The 17636-nt window shown below is 37.3% G+C and overlaps 1 protein-coding gene across 1 annotated transcript in view; it reads right to left on the bottom strand.

Moving 5' to 3' along the window:
- The window catches only part of LOC127446930 (solute carrier family 49 member 4-like), a 55765-nt gene that overhangs the window by 18856 nt on the left and 19273 nt on the right, over positions 1 to 17636 (bottom strand). Inside the window, exons 5-6 of the mRNA XM_051708272.1 lie at positions 7070 to 7178; positions 1229 to 1296 (exon numbers count right to left, since the gene is read on the bottom strand). Of these exons, the coding sequence (XP_051564232.1) occupies positions 1229 to 1296; positions 7070 to 7178 (177 nt within the window). The remainder of the gene's footprint in view (positions 1 to 1228; positions 1297 to 7069; positions 7179 to 17636) is intronic.

Below are 17636 nucleotides of genomic sequence, written 5' to 3'. Positions count from 1 at the left end.
ATTTTACGTAGTTGGCTATAATATTTTTCCTTTGCACCGTGGTCAAGCAAAAGTGAGGGGGACACAACATAATTTAAAAATCAACCAGTCGGTGGGTTGTCTGAATGACTAGTCAGTTTTAAGGAAGCTCTGTATAATTATGGTGGTTTAGCATGAAGTCCACCAGAGCCCAATCGTGTATCTTTATTAAAGGGCATTCACAACAAAAACAGCTGGACGCTGCAAAACAGAATGGAGCAGAAATCAGGTACTTGACAGACATTTTTAAAAGCTACATTATTACATCATGAGGAATAACATTTTCCTTGACATTTTGACATGAGGACATTCTACTATAGAAACATACTGTAAATTTCAGAACTCAAAACGTAATCCCCAATGCAATAAAAGCATTTATTAAAACCCAAGCTTTAAAAACGCCTCGTTCTCTACTCCCACGACTACCCTTCGTCACTAGGGGGAGATTCATTCATGACCGCCTCTACAGCAAAAAACATCAACGCCTACTTCACATCATCGCACCCTTAGCCCCGCCCACTGGCACTTCAGTTCGTAAAGAGAGAGAGCAGGACAGACAGGCTTAGTGTGGCCTCACTATTCCTGAACAGCAAAGGGGATCCATCTGAACTATTTTAAATTAGTTTTCTATATAAACATAACTAAAACAGACATCTTTGCCCATTGTCATGTATCACGGGCAGCTTTTAAATGGTGCGGTGTCAAGTTACAACTCTGAAAAGGAGAACCCATTTGATTTCACTCAGCTGCTGTGCCTCTTTTCATTTTGAGCACAAACGTTTTCTTGCGGCCACCTGTGCCATTTTTAATTGTTGGTGTAAATTAACATGCACTAGATGGACATCTTTGACCATCTTGATGCGCTTCCGATGATGTGAATATTTCAAATGTCATGACTGTTTGATAGTTTATGGTCCTGACACACTGTATACACCGGGCGCGTACGTTGACATGACTTGACGCAACGGCTTGAGGCTGTCTACACTGGACAAGTTGAGATGAACTTTCTAAACCATTTATTTAAGCTGTTGGCAGTAGTAGCGCCAATGGAACAGGGAAAATTATCATATATTTCCAAATTATAACTGTTTTGGTGCTAAAACACTTTACTAACATTATCAGTGGGCCTCAAGGAAGATAATAAAACTATATATAAAAAATAAAAAAGAGAATATTTATGACCCCTTTAAAATCACAACGCATTACTTACCTTGCCATAGCCAAACCAAACACACAGCCTCCAACAATGGACCAGAACCCGATCCAGCCAGCATCCACCTGTGAAAGGACAGAGAAAGGTGTGATCAGTGGGGATTATTCACTGTTTGTGATGCCGAACACTCATGGAACAGGTAGATGAGCCAGAGGTGTTTGAAGTCTCAGAAAGGACTGCCAGACATCATGCTGTCCATAAACATGTAAATGAAGAGGGCCAAAAGCACGTCATAAGACAGATGGTCCTGTACTAGGTCAACCATGGTACTGGTGAGAACATCTGACTCACAAATTAATTAAAAAAAAAAAAAAAAAAAAAAACAAAACAAAAAAAAACTTAGTGAGTACTAATTTAGACTTTTCATGCGATTTCATGCATCAAAGAATTGTTATTATCAATGATGCAAAAACAAAAAAACATTCTCACTAACTGAAATATAAAAACTCATTAGTTGGAAAAAACTGAAACTATACTACATAACATTTTAATGACCCCAAAACAAACTGGAAAAAAAGACTGAATTCATTTTAGTTTATAATAAACTGTATATTATACAATTTCAAACCTTTACAACTCACATTCATTAAACATGAAAATGCCACTAGATAACACTAGACCACCATGATAAATTTAACACTGTTAAACATACAGTATTTAAATGATAGCAGTTAATAGATTAGCTTTGGTCACCCTAAAATATTAAAACTAAAATAAAAAAACTAAACTAAAACTTAAAACTCTGAAAACTAAAACTAAACTACAACCAACAGTCATACAGTGAAAACTAACAAAACTAAACTAATTCGGAATGTAGAATTGAAAATAAATGAGAAATTAAACCAAATTTAGAACTATAATAATCCTGTGTCAAAGCAATGGCAAAAACACAAAACATCTCATTTTAAGTTGCACCAAGTAATTTTTCTTCGAGAATGCGTACGAGCATTAGCTGGACCAGCCTGAAAAATAGTGCTTTTTAGCATGGTTCGAGTTAAAGCAGCACAATTTATGATACCACTTTTGTCACATTTAACTGCTGATTTTAAATATATTCTACGATTGTAATCTTGACCAACCGTTTTGGAGATTTTGATCTTTCCCCATTAAAGTAGATAGGAGCTGTGCTTTTATGCCTCTTGTATTCATAGAAAATAGCTGCCCGGGAGCGTTAAGTCCCTTTCAAGGCAAGTCAGTCCACTCAGCAGCCATCTTTGTAATTATAATTAATTAATTATTTTTTTTAATTATCATTTTATTTATTTATCACACATTATACATTTGCACATATACAGTGAAATTCTTTTTTTTCACATATCCAAGCTAAGCTGGGGTCAGAGTGCAGGGTCAGCCATGATACGGCGCCCCTGGAGCAGATAGGGTCAAGGGCCTTGCTCAAGGGCCCAACAGTGGCATCAAGCCCCAGCACTGCCAAGATGCCACTGTTGGGCCCTTGACCCTATCCTGCTGAGTGGACTGACTTGCCTTGAAAGGGACTTTGATATTATGCTGCAGAGTGCTTTGGCTAAAATATAACGCACATACATATCCTCGCATACATGTATGGTTAATGGTGTTTAAGACATTTAACTATTAAGAATAGAAAATAAAATAATGAAAACTACCATAGCTTGCAAGAACAATACATTTTTATTGCAACGTTTTGGTCATGCAACCTTTGTAAGACATTGTCTCATGGCTGAAACGATGCAGTAACACTGCAATAAATATCGATCGCTCTTACAAGCTATGGTAGTGTGCGGGACTCTCTCATTTCTCTTCATAAAACGAGTTCATTGCAAATGATGATGTGGCCACTCATTCTCCACTAAAGCAATACAATATATATTATCCAGTTACCTCAAAGACAGAGCTCTCAAAGGCAGATAATCTTCTTGGGTTTCTTTTTTCTCAACACACAAACAACTGCACATCATTTCTGGCTGGCATTCTCACTAATTAGTCAAGCTATTACAAATTGTTACAAAATTAATTTTGTTGCCAGGAAGCAAATCCAAACACTTAATATGAGGGGAATTGTTTACTTATGACAACATTATGGAAGCAGAAAAGTCTAAATTTGCAGCAAATGCGTTTTGCTCATGTGGCCATAAACAGGAAATGGGTAAACTTGACATTAAAATGTTTACTTCTTTTAATTCTCTCTCATTGTAAGTCTTAAGGGGCAAAAACCATGGCATTCCTTATTGAAATGAGTTCTATATCCAGTATAATTAAGGCAAACGAGTTTCATATTTCAGTAGTTCTCAATTGTTTTGCTTTGGGACCCAGATTTTACATCGGACATCAAGTGGTGATCCACCATAGTAAAAAAAACGTAACCTGTATTTAATGTCTCCTGGGTCAGATTTTGCATAGTTTTTTTTTTTTTTTTTTATGGTTTTCAAGTATAAGGGCAAGTATCAAGTGACATTTTTGTTGTTGATGTCTACAACAAAAGATACAGGAAGTTTTCACCCCCCCCCCCTTTAAAATTTGAAGAGCCTATTTATTTATATGTGCCCAGTATATTTATTATCCCCTATTTCCTCATTTCAAACATCATTCAAAGAGAACATGTATTGCACAGGAGGAAAACTTCATAATTTGTCCCCAAATCTTGGAGGTCCAGACTTTAAAGCCTTTTATGTACTTGCCCTTATATTTACAGTGCAATGACATATAAGCCAGGGTTGTGCATCATACAGAATTGAATGAAGAATGCCAATTAAATTCCTGAATTTGGACTGAATTTGAATTGAGGTAGCAAAAAGGATGTAAAATTACAATTCGAATTTGAATTTAAGGAAGTACAATTAATTGAATGAAATTCATATAAACTAATATTGTTTTTTCAGATTGTTTTTAAGTGAATTTTTTAATAATACATTTGATTTTTCAGTATAACATGCAATATGTTATCATATTATCATATGCATAACAAATGGGGTGTTTCCAGAAACATTACTTATATGTTTGTTTGTTTTTCTTATAAGTGTTAATGTGATGTGTAAAACTGTGATATAATAGTTAAGACAGCAAGCACATTGCTTTTCATGAAATATATATTTATAGAAATGTACATGAGATGCTCAGAATATTGAAGAGTTTAAAACCATGTAAATAAAGGAAGCAATTTTCATTGGACTACTGTAAGCTGACAGAGTTTAAGAAATCTTCTTAAAGTCACTTAATTTAAGTGTGTATTTATTAAATATTTAAAATTAATATGTAATATGTACAGTTAATATGTAAAAGTCATGACAGGTTGACATTTTAAGTTCAGTTAATTTACTTAAACTTAATTTAAGTTTTACAAACACCACTTTTTACAGTATTAATAATAAATATAATAAAATGTAATAAGGTTTAAAATGCCACCTATAGAAATTTGTATTTAATTTATTTCACTATTTTGAATCTCTTCTTATGAAGTTTTTTGAAAACAATGTGGTGGACCATTTCTGGTGTTGTACAGCAAAAACAATCTTTTGATGTTAATTTTATTTATTCATTTATTTTTAGAGATAAAATGTTGTCTATAAGCTAAAAATAATAATAATAAAAAAAAAATCTACCTATTAGGAAATAAATAGGCATACTTGGTCAAAAATGATAACATAATTATTTGTCTTGGACTAATGAAATTGTGTAGTTCAACATACAGTTAAATTTCTTTGAATTACAATTCAGTAAATTCAACTTCCTTTCATTCCAATTCAAATTCCAATTCAGCTTCCTGTGGGGTGTGGCCAATTCCATTCAAATTCCAACTCATGAATTGAAAGTCAATTCTAAAATTCTGAATTTGGCACAACCCTAAAATAAGCACAGGTAAGACCATGGATGGCTCCTCATTAGGCCAATGTAGCTAGTCGTATATTCTACCTAATGGATTATTTAATATGAAACTATAACCATGTTGTCAAAATATCACATAATTGTACTACAGTAAAATCGTTAAAACAATTTTGTATGAAAAAAAAAAAAAACTACAACATTTTGCCGCATAAATCAATGTTTCTCTTTTTCTCCTCCATGCTGTTTGGCATGTTGAAGCTGCCTACTGTTTGAGAGGTTTTACTTCCTCCATAGTGCTTTAAACTAGAACATTACATCTAGAATTCAAATGGATCACATCAGTTTTGAGGTCTGCGCACTGCAATATCAAGGGAAGCCTGGTTGTTGCATGCGTGTGCATGCCAGAGATAATGTAGATTAGAGTGGAGCAGATCATTAGCGTGAGCTGGTTCCATTACACTTGTGCAAAAGCTTTTATTGCACCGCAGAATTATCGCAGTGCAGATGAGAAGCCTTTAGCTGACTGCAAGGTTATCAAAATTTGCATCGCCAGCCCTAAATTCAACTTGGGCGGCCACCGAAAATGTTTCAATGGGAGAACCACGGCATTGTTCTTTCCCTGCTATCTGCGACCCAGTCAAAATAGACCTGCAATCCTTCTGCTGAGGTACACAGATGGTAAGGCCCACTGCAGCCTCAGCTTTCTGTTTTTTGGCAGCAGCAAAACATTGTGCAAAAAAAAACAAAAAAAAAAAAACATTAAATCTTCGACATGTCTCCGGAAGCCTGTAATTCAGTTGGGTCTAGAATGTTGCATGATTGCTTTGGCCCATAATTCTCACATTTCGCATGCAAATGTGAGGAGGCTGGGGAGAATCAGAGTCTGAGGTGGAGAGTTCATCTCATTATGCTGAGGTTGGCCTATCAAACATGGAGTACCTTTGTGAGTATGCAAATAAAGGTGTCTTAAGCATGTATGTTTGATTAGATTCTGATGAGCTCTGTTTGGAGAGTGGATGGATGGAAAGGGCTATCATCGTGTTGATAGCTTTGTATTTTCAGAGCCATTATTAGATGTTTTTACCCACTTGTTTTGAAGTTCAAAGTCTATCCATACAGGCTTGCCAGTTTTTAATGATGAAGTATAGAAAGACAAACCATTTTTGGGCATGTGGTCTAGAAGAAAGTCTGTGTTTGTGCATCCGAGGTTGATGAGTCAATATCCATTTCTTCCAGGCAAATTACAATGCATTGTGATAATAATTAAACTGATAGAAAGTGTGACTGATTTCTGATAAATGCAGTAAATGCAAACATATTGGGACAGATGGGAATTGGCCAAAATGAACAGTTCTTTCTATACTATGTAATCCATATAGATTAATTCATAAAACCCAGACAGTTTTATTAAAAATATAACCTTATTTCTATTAGCGTTTGGTTAATCACAACTTCAAGCCCCTTTGAGTTGTGCTTTAACTATCTCTGAACATCTCTGAAAATCTTTCAGACAAAGATCTCAAATATATTTTGCGTTTGCTGATATAATACAATTAATGATGCAGAATGCAATTAGTTCTTTTTTCATGTCCAATTCCCAATTTGCTCTAAGTCCTCATGGTGGCGTAGTGACTCGCCTCAATCCGGGTGGTGGAGGACGAATCTCAGCTGCCTCCGTGTCTGAGACCGTCAACCCACGCATCTTATCACGTGGCTTGTTGAGCGCGTTACCACGGAGACATAGCACATGTGGAGGCTTCACGCCATCCACCGCGGCATCTACGCACAACTCACCACGCGCCCCACCGAGAGCGAACCACGTTATGGCAATCACGAGGAGGTTACCCCGTGTGACTCTACACTCCCTAGCAACCGGGCCAATTTGGTTGCTTAGGAGACCTGGCTGGAGTCACTCAGCATGCCCTGGGATTTGAACTCGCGAACTCCAGGGGTAGCAGCCAGGTCTTAACCACTGAGCTACCCAGGCCCCCTGCAATTAGTTGACCAATCACACATGGAGACTGGAAAGGGTTTTACCTGGCTGACTTTGGCAGGTGTTAAAATCATGTCCAGCACACCGGCCCAGCCGGCAACAACCCCAGTGGGCACCGAGTAAGCAAGCGCTATCATCAGAAACCGCATGTTGCTGAAAAAGAAAAAGCAAAGATAAAGACTGATTAAAATAGCTGGCAATAACAGTACGAAAACATCTTAAAGAAACATTCTGGTTTTATTACAAGGGTGCAGTAACACACAATGGAAATCAATAGGGTCACCATTCCAGAAGGTTTAAAAGCAGAAATGTGAAGGTCGCATTTTTGTTAAAGCACTCATGAATTATTTATTAAAAACCTGTTTATAATTTGAGCTGTAAAGTTGTCTAAATCAATGGTTCTCATCCCTGTTCCTGGAGGCCTCCCAACACCACATTTTGTATTCTTCTCTTTTCTGACACACCCAGTTCAGGTCTTGGAGTCTCCACTACCGAGCTGATGAGTTGAATCAGGAGTGTCTGATTAGGGAGATATCCAAAATGTGTAGTGTTGGGGGGGACTCCAGGAACAGGGTTGAGAACCACTGGTCTAAATCTTTTTTGAAGTGCAACTACTTTTCTAGGTGGTGGAAATAAAATGTAGTGTTACTAAATATATTTCTGTAAGCGGAGTTTGCTCCATGTAAACAGCCCCTTTCTGGCACCAATGCACAGATCATGTGAAAGTTATGACACTGAAGTTAAAAGACTGGATAAAATTTTACCCAGACAAGGTCAGTGAGCGATTCTATTACCTCAAGTTAACACACAATGTTTAAGTCTTGTGGCCACACTTTTTGAAACCATGTGTACTTGCTTCAATAGTAATTGTTTTGCTGTAACCACAAGGGGCGAGTTGAAATTTTCTGTGGTAATCGACATCATGCTATAAACGCTGTCAATACAGCTTAACTTTCTATTGAACCTGAAACATTCCTTTACAGTTCGAGGCTGCATCTGTTGACTGTGAATACTGCCTATCTTTGAGGGAGTAACAGATCTTGCAGAGCTGTCATAAGGCTTAACATCAAAGCTTGTGTATCTCACACAGAGTCAAAGATTTCAGTTTACTTCCTATACCTTCCAGACTGTTGGCAAACATTTATCATATCTCGCAGCCCAGTAACTGAATAAGGTATAAGTCTCCTAAGAGAGAAAATACACAGCATCGATAGCAAATGTAGATATCAGGCAAGTATAATGCTGGAATCAAGACATGCCTGGCAGCAAATCTTTGTCTTACATGGCTTAAGCTTGCTCATCGGAATACATTTCTCAATAGCTTTAGTGACCTCTTCACTCAGAAAATAAATATAATGGGATATTTACTTGCGTCAAAAAAAGGAATAGATGTCCGCATGCTTAAATTGAAGCTCCAAACTTTAATAGCAAAAAGGTGACGTTTCAACCTATTAAGTCTTCATCAGGCAAAAATATCTGTGGGACAATTTTTTGCCTGAAGAAGACCTAATAGGTCGAAACGTCACCTTTTTTCTATTTAAGTTTGGAGTGTGCGGACATCTGTTCATTTTTTGACGTTTGTTAGCCTCTTTTTCTTTTTTTTTTTGTGCTGCACCTGTACCCAACTTGGGTATTGGATGTGCACACCTATTTGATATTTTTTAACTTACTTGTGTCCCCTTATATTTTAAGCTTGTGAATTGAACAGGGACTGCAAAATAATAAATTGACAAACAGTTCTCACATGCAACATGCCAAAAAAAATAAAAAATAAAATAAATAAATAAATACTAATTCGCCAATGCAGCTCGATTTTTTCAGTTCTTTTTAATGAATCGGTTCTGATAATGAATCAGTGTCACTGTTCTGAATCATGACCTGAGTCAATCAGAAACTTAATGAATCGACTTGGATGACTCTATATACTATATATTAGTACTATATCCTGTTTTCTACAGATTATTATTATCCTGTATATACACTGCTCAGCCACAACATTAAAACCACCTGCCTAATATTGTGTAGGTCCCCCTCGTGCTGCCAAAACTGTGACAACCCGCGTCTCAGAATAGCATTCTGAGATGATATTCTTCTCACCACAATTGTACGGTGTGGTTATCCGAGTTACTGTAGACTTTGTCAGTTCGAACCAGTCTGGCCATTTTCTGTTGACCTCTCTCATCAACAAGGCATTTCCATCCACAGAACTGCCGCTCACAGAATGTTTCTTGTTTTTGGCACCATGCATATTAAATTCTAGAGACTGTTGTGCATGAAAATCCCAGGAGATCAGCAGTTACAGAAATACTCAAACAAGCCCATCTGGCACCAACAATCATGCCACGGTTGAAATCACTGTGATCACATTTTTCTTCATTCTGATGGTTGATGTGAACATTAACTGAAGCTCCTGACCCATATCTGCATGATTTTATGCACTGCAGCCAAATGATTGACAGATTAGATAATCGCATGGATGAATGTTGGTGCCAGACGGGCTGGTTTGAGTACTTCTGTAACTGCTTATCTCCTGGGATTTTCACGCACAACAGTATCTAGAATTTACTCCGAATGGTGCCAAAAACAAAAAACATCCTGTGAGGGGCTGTTCTGTGGACGGAAATGCCTTGTTGATGAGAGGTCAACAGAGAATGGTCAGACTGGTTCGAACTGACAAAGTCTATGGTAACTCAGATAACCGCTCTGTACAATTGGTGAGAAGAATATAATCTCAGAATGCTATTCTGAGACGCGGGTTGTCGCAGTTTTGGCGGCACGAGGGGGACCTACACAATATTAGGCAGGTGGTTTTAATGTTGTGGCTGATCGGTGTATATATATATATATATATATATATATATATTATATTATATTATATTATATGTACGTACATAACTAACCTGGTAAAAAAACAATCTGTAGAAAACAAACTATAACTAACCTGTTGAGCAAAGCTATGCATAAAATCAGCAAGATGTTTAAAAAATGATAACCCTTTAAAGGCACAGTGAAAATACATTCTAATAACATTATCGCGATTGACTAACAAGAATGTTTTGCTGACAAACCCTTTCTTAAAGCCATTAGCCAAGCAACAACAAAATTACTGTAAAGATACAACCGTTAATACAAGCACAGTGCATGATTTAGTGTACTGTCAATTTTGAGGTAATCCTGCCTGATACAAACAAATCCCTTGCTATGTAGGACGCTTTCACTTCATATATTAGCATTTTTATGAGTATCCATCCAGTTGCAGAATTGCTGTAGAGGGGCCTGAAACAGGGTGAAAATTCCTGTCTTTTTGTGAGATTCTGGCAGGTTTCCAATCACTCCCAATCCAATTACAATCTTCCATCCAGCCTACTCGCTTTATTCACTATTTTCCTCAAGTGTCCCAAACAGTGTCTCCCCGATTTGCCTTAGAGGGAACATTCCCCCTATAAAACAACAAAGCATCTGAAACCAATCACAAGTGCTCTCCAAAAACGCTTTATCTTTAGAAGCAGTGTGCTGTATTGAGTTTACTTGTTGCCGTTTCATTCTTGGCAACTGTGTCTTTTAGGCGCCATTTACACCTAGTTTTAATATACGTCTTGAGTTATCTGATCACAAGGGTTCAGGCGAGACAGATTGCCATTTACACCTGATAGCAATATGCGCCTCAAATGTGTCTCCTGCTATCACTTGTGATTGGATTTTGAAGGAGAGAATTTTGGATAATGACCACATACTACATCACTCACACATCAATGTGTTCTTTCATGTTGATAAAGCACAAAAAGCGTAAAATAAAAAGCACAAAAATTCAGCACTGTTGCTTCCAATTATATTTCCAAATTTTTATATCATCAAATGCAAGTTGAGCAGAATGTGCACTGTTATTTTAGTCGAACAACTGTATTAAATGAACTTTGGATGGGCATGCTTCACATAATCTGTTACTACATGTTGTTATCAGACAAAGCGGAGAAGTTTTGTGAAGTCTTATGCATGTGTATGTGGTTTTCCAAATTTTTCGATTGAACAGATTTTCTTTTAGAGCCGCACATAACCGACAAAAGATAAAAAAAAAAAAAGTGTTATAGCGCAATGGATGATTGACAGGTGAGTCCGCGGTCATTTGATTTTATCCAGGACTGAACAGAACACATAAGGTTTAGACTACAAATGCGATGTGGTGGTCACATGCATTTTCAACCAGTTAGTAGTTATTATGGCTTTGAAGTGGGCAATCGTTAAAACAGTGTTGATGGAGGACCCTTTCTTCCAATTTTATCCATTTCATTAATCTCCCACAGGGAAAAACCACTATCAATACACCATTTTCCTTCCAAGAGCTTATTTAGATTATGGGATATGAGAAAGGCTTTTCAACTTTCCTTTGAAAGATTTGGGAGGCGCTAGCAGGATCATCAGCTAAATGTTAAGTAATTTGCCCTTGGCAGGCCCAGTTAGGTTCTAATGCCTCAGAATGAGGATTTTGTCAGACATGGCCATCAATACTAATACTTTTCCATCATCACTGTTATCACAGTAATCAAACGTTAAATAATGGTTCTAATAAAACTGTGGGAGACAAATCATGCACAAATTGAGCTGTAAGAAAATACAATCTAAGACTCCTGACACTTTGAAGTTTCAACAAGTCAGGCGAGCACAGGAAACTTGGATAAACTAAGGACTGAAGAGTTCAGAGACAGGATGCGAGACACTATAATGAACATACAAGCCAGCCTGTATCCAGTGAACTGTCCCAGTAGACTAGCTGCTTTACAAAGCTCTACCAATGTACTGTTACTCCATTCAGATACAATGTGAGACGGCTACTGGGCCTACTGCAAGTTTACTATACATAGCGATGCTGTTAGTTTAACTTCATTTCTCAGTAGCAAAGCGGCAGCATTGATGGTTTTTAGTTTTTATAGTGAAGCTATTTTATTGATTAAAGCTGAATTGTGTAATTTCTGTGCCAGCAAAGGAATAAAAAATAAATATATAAAATTTCAAACAGCTTTCCAGAGTACTGATAAGCTGTGTCCCAAATGACGCACCCACAAAATCTGTGCTGAACTCAATTTGCACGGCACAGTTCTGATCTTGTGGGCCTATTCTGAGCGCTACATAGCAGTGGATGCTGCAGACCATCAGGATCTAGCACACTCTGCCGGGACTGTGCAGACTGTGCTCGATAACACAATGCATCGGAATCTACTGTATACTAGGGTTGTGTTGATACATTCAAATATCGATACATCGCAATACTTTTTCTCATGATATTGTACCAATATTTGAGATCCATGTATTGATATTTATATTAAACTATTTGTGTATTCATATCATGTAAACGCACAAAGTTGGCACACTGTTACTTCCAAATCAATTTAATGAGCTCACCAAGAGACAAAAACGTGATGTTTTGAGCTACATGCTCTTCATCAGACATCAGTATATAACTGAAATATACCCAAATGAATTGGAATTGATTCGTAATCAAATCAAATGATGATATCGCAATGTATCACAATATCCAATCGTGACGTGTATTGCAATATGTACCATATAGTAAGGTGCTAGGCGATACCCAGCCCTAATGTATGCCAGGTTATAACACTTTTCACTATTTGACCATTATTTAATGAATCACTGCTGCCATAATTGACAGAAAATGTACACAAGCATCCTTTAAAAAGTTTACCGCTTGCTTTCCTTGGGCAGTAATGAATGGTAGATGTTTATTGCGCTATTTACATAGAAAGAATGCGTGTTTGTGCTGAAAGGAAAGACAATGAATTAAACTACAATTGTGTTAGCTTTAACTAGATTGCGAGTGGTTAGTGAATAAGACGCAGGTTTTAACTGCCAAAATATCATGCACAGCACTGGCACAACTGTTTACTGAATAGCTTTCTTATAGTTGTCTCTGCATATTAAGCTGGGGTAGGAGAAAGTATTTTAACATCGAAAATGTTACAAACATTACATTTTCCCTGACAATATTTCAGCAACCATGTCGTGTGTCCGATACCTGTCGGTTGTTTAGAATCAGAACTTGTGATGCCTGATTAGCAAATATAATTAACTGTTTTGTATGAAAGTATATTAGTGACAAATGCCTTTGATACAAAAAAAAAATAAAAAGCACACTGAATTGAACTTATTGAAAAATATTTGCATTGCATTAACAGTGCTTGCATTTTTGGGGGCAGCAATTTAACATGGTTGTTTAAGCTTTGAATATTTTAAATGAAAACATCTTGCACAAAATTACAACATTAAAAATTCAATACATATTAACCTTCCTAAGTTCAGTATTAAAATATTAAATCTTTAAATTTTCAATAGGTAATATTCGGTCCATTATATTTCAGTTTACAAATTTGCCTTTAAAATGTCAGTGTTTCAAATTCAGTTAGAAATTCAACCTTCCACATCCTGGCATTGCAGGAATAGTAGTTGTGTTAAAAAGTGAATATTTATTATTACATTTAATATTTTTGTAACAAAGACTTTTGTTATTAATATGCTTCCATACTTAAAAGTTTATTGAGCAGGTTCTTTTCAATGAATCAGTGATACAGGTTAGCAAGACAGGTTTGCAATTCACAACCATTTATTTTTTATTTCATCAAAATATTAAGTAGCTAAAATGTAGCAACTTTTTTTATGTAGCTTAAGCATAGCACACACTACACGACTCAAGCTTGTATCTTTTGATGTTTTGTGTTGGCAACTGGTCTGTGACTAAAAGTAGTGTGCGCATCCTTGCAACTTGCCCCAACTAGTCGCAGACGCGAAGATGGTTTTAAAACCTGTTCGAAATCTAACGAGTCCTCAGGTGTGTGCACTGTCCTGACGAATGAGTAGCTTTAGATGGGGATGAATGGTCGTGTAGTTGAAACACCCAGTCAGCGATCGGTCATATAGTGTGTACACCACCATGGCAGAAAACAAAAGACTGTGTTGTTAAGTGTGTACAGGGTGCCAACTGCAAGTTGTGTAGTGTGCGCTTGGCTTTACTGTATAACTAGCTACTTTCTCTAAGCAATAGCTTTTAGCATAGCACAGATCACTTTTCTGTAGAGTATTTGGTAGCTTAACTAGCTATATTTTTGGAGTAGTTTTTCCAACTCTGGAGTTTGTAAAACCAGAAATGTTACTGAGAGTTGCTTTTGAAAGTTCTGATGTGCCTCAGAGGGTCTGAACTGCTGGCAGTCTCAGTCTCTCTACAACAGTGGATGCTCAACACTTCTCTCCAGTCCACAGATTTCCACCAATTCCTCTGGAGTTGCTGTGAGAATACATTCAAAGCAGGGATGGCTGCCTCTGATCTGTGAATATTGCAAATGCCCCAAGCTTTGCGGTGAGCCTACTTCACATCATGAGGGATCTAACTCACTGTAAAACTGTGCCACGGTGGTCAGACTGGCCTTAATGGACTTTAGAGGGATACAAAATGTACAGATCAAGATGCTCTATTTAGTGAGTATGGACCTCTTGTGCCATCATAAGGCTTAATGATTAATTTGCAGGGAGAAAAAGAAAAATCATCTTTGATGTGCATTAAATGACAACCACAGCATATGGCCAGTGGCAAAATGACAAGACCCTGTTCATTAAGATTCTCTTTTGTAAAATCAACACATTACGTGCTGAGATCAGGGAGAGACAGTGAGTGATTATACAAAAAGGCCTAAAATAACAGATGCCAATTGCCATGTGCACATCTATATGTACCCAAAACAAATTCTCTGGTGAATGCTAATGAGGAACTTAGAGATTCATCTTCCAAATCTGTTAATTCATCTGTAATAAGTATTTTGTTTAGACATTTTCAAAGCAGCTAAGTTTGGATTCCTTGTACTTAGTGTTTAAAGGGAAAGTTCAGCCATTATTATCTACTTATTGTCATGCCATTCCAAATCTATATGATTCATGATTTGTCTTTAGTGGAACACAAAAGGAGATCTTGGCAGAATGTCAAAGCTCTTTTTTTTCCCCAACGGTAGTGGATGGTGATTCAGACTGTCAAGCTCCAAAAATGGCAAAAAAGTACCATAAACGTATTCCATACAATTCCAAGTCTTCTAAACCCAAACAATAACTTGTGTGAGGTACAGACCAAAGTCATTATGAAAATCCTGCTTTCCACCATAGCTTTCAGAATCAGAATTAGTATCAGAATCAGCTTTATTGCCAAGTATGCTTACACATACAAGGAATTTGTCTTGGTGACAGGAGCTTCCAGTGCACAACAATACAAAACAGCAACAAGACACAGATAATCATAAAAAATTATTATAAATTGAATAAAAAAATAAATATAAATTTAATAGAAAATAAAGTATATATAGAATACACAATAGGACTAATACACATACATATATATATATATATATATATACACACACACACACACATATACACATATACACACACACACACAGTGCGTAGTGCAAATCTAAATACAAACCTGTTATATACAGTGCAAGGGAATGTAATGGCAGAAGAGGTTGGATGTTTTGGATAAATATAAAAAGACTAGACTGTGAATTGCACATAATTATTGCTCAATGGGGCAGTTTTAACTGTTCATGAGATGATAGCCTAAGGGAAAAAAACTGTTCCTGTTCCTGACAGTTCTGGTGCTCCGAGCTCTGAAGCGTCGGACAGAAGGCAACAGTTCAAAAAGGTAGTGGGCAGGGTGAGTGGGGTCCAGAGTGATTTTTCCAGCATTTTTCCACACTCTGGATGTGTATAGTTCTTGAAGGGAAGTCAGGGGGCAACCAATAATCCTCTCAGCAGTCCGAACTGTCCTTTGTAGTCTTCTGATATCTGATTTCGTAGCTGAACCAAACCAGAAAGTTATTGAAGTGCAGAGGACAGACTCAGTGACTGCCGAGTAGAACTATATCAATAGCGCCTGTGGCAGGTTGAACTTCCTCAACTGCAGTGGCATTTAAAGTCTAGACCTTCAGTGTGATTCATGCCATTAAGAAAACACACAATGAATAAGACACCCTATGCCTTTGGGCATCATACATTATATCGCAGCTAACTAGTAATACTAATTTACATTTTAAAAATACGTCCATGCACGAAAACCAGAATTTGAAACGACACTTAATGCTCAAGCAAGCCTAATTTTAACTGCAGCATGACTGTTTTGTCAAATGAACGTCTCCCGAACAGACATTCAAAAATCATAATTTTTTCATAGACCTCCTTGGTAGATTCATATCTAATAATATTTGCGATTAAACCGTTCCTTGCAATAAATTTAGTTTCATCAGGGTACACGGTTATGCTGCGTTCCATTCAAATTGGATGAGGGATATTCCTACTTGATATCTCTGACCATAAATGCATTCCATTCCCCGATATTCAGAACTGCAATGCTCCTGTTAGCTTAGCAGGAGTTTGACTCTCATTAGAGATGTCTCCTAGCAACCCAACTGATAAACAATGCTGCAGCGCTAGCATTTGTGCTTCAGGTGTACGATTATCAAAAGAGATTATAATTTACCATGTTTTATACACCTGTTTCTGCAGGCATATTTTAAACAAGCTTTAATATAATGTAATGTGGAAACGAACTCATTTATCAATATTAATTAATAAAGTGAATGTTTATCACTTTGTATATCTCCCTGTGTGTCCACATGTTTGTGTGACATCATGCCCCTGCACCTCGGCGAAATCGGAGTTGAGAATTTCTGCACGAGCCTACAAGTTGTAATTCCGACTTCAAGATGCATTCCATTGCACTTTTCCTAGTAGGAAATTGTCAAATCGACTTTCCTAGTTGAATGGAACGCAGCACTACTTTTCAAAACTTGATCCGACACTGAATGCTCAAGCAGCCTAACACTTAGAAAACTCCTGATGTTGCTATAACAATGCAAAAAGCACTTACCAATTTACTTGAAGTGACAATCAGTCCTCCTTTCCTGTTTAATAAATTAAGCAAATCACACGGGCAGAACATCTCGTGTTTCTCAATGGCGATAACGGCAGTGATGACAGCCGACTGCTAGCAAGATCTCACGCTCTTCACTTTCAAATGATATCACTTAAAGCGTGATTGCGTCACTCAAGGCCAGCTAGAAGGCCTCGACCGGGACATATCCTAAAGATCACACCCACCAAGAACAAATAAATCATTCTGATTGGCTGATGAATCTGACAATCTGACTTTAGTTGCCCATTCATTTGCACTGTTGAGGGATTCTGAAGAAATTCTGAAGGCCTGAAGGGGTGGAGCTCAGACTCATGCGCTGCTTCAGCTTCGGGCATGCGATTTGTGAAACAGTTGTAAGCATCAAGAAATAAATTCTGACTGGATAAACTTTTCGTTTTTCTCTATTTGTTTGTAGATTAATTAAGAGTGGAAAGTGATTAAAAATACATAGGCAAAAAGGTGATTGAGAATGAAAGGATGAAAAATATTTATTTATTTGGCATGTTAGGCCAGCAGAGAAGGCCTTGCTGGCCCTGAGAATTCGCAACTGCTCAACTGGCGAAGGAAGTACAACTTCTGCTGGGCCTTTTTCACAATGTCAATGTGGGTCTCCCACTTCAGGTCCTGTGAGATGGTAGTGCCCAGGAACC

Source organism: Myxocyprinus asiaticus, chromosome 10, assembly GCF_019703515.2.
Source record: "Myxocyprinus asiaticus isolate MX2 ecotype Aquarium Trade chromosome 10, UBuf_Myxa_2, whole genome shotgun sequence".
Taxonomy (NCBI): Eukaryota; Metazoa; Chordata; class Actinopteri; order Cypriniformes; family Catostomidae; genus Myxocyprinus; species Myxocyprinus asiaticus.
Note: the sequence above shows the minus strand (reverse complement) of the source record. Positions and strands in the feature narration are given on the sequence as shown.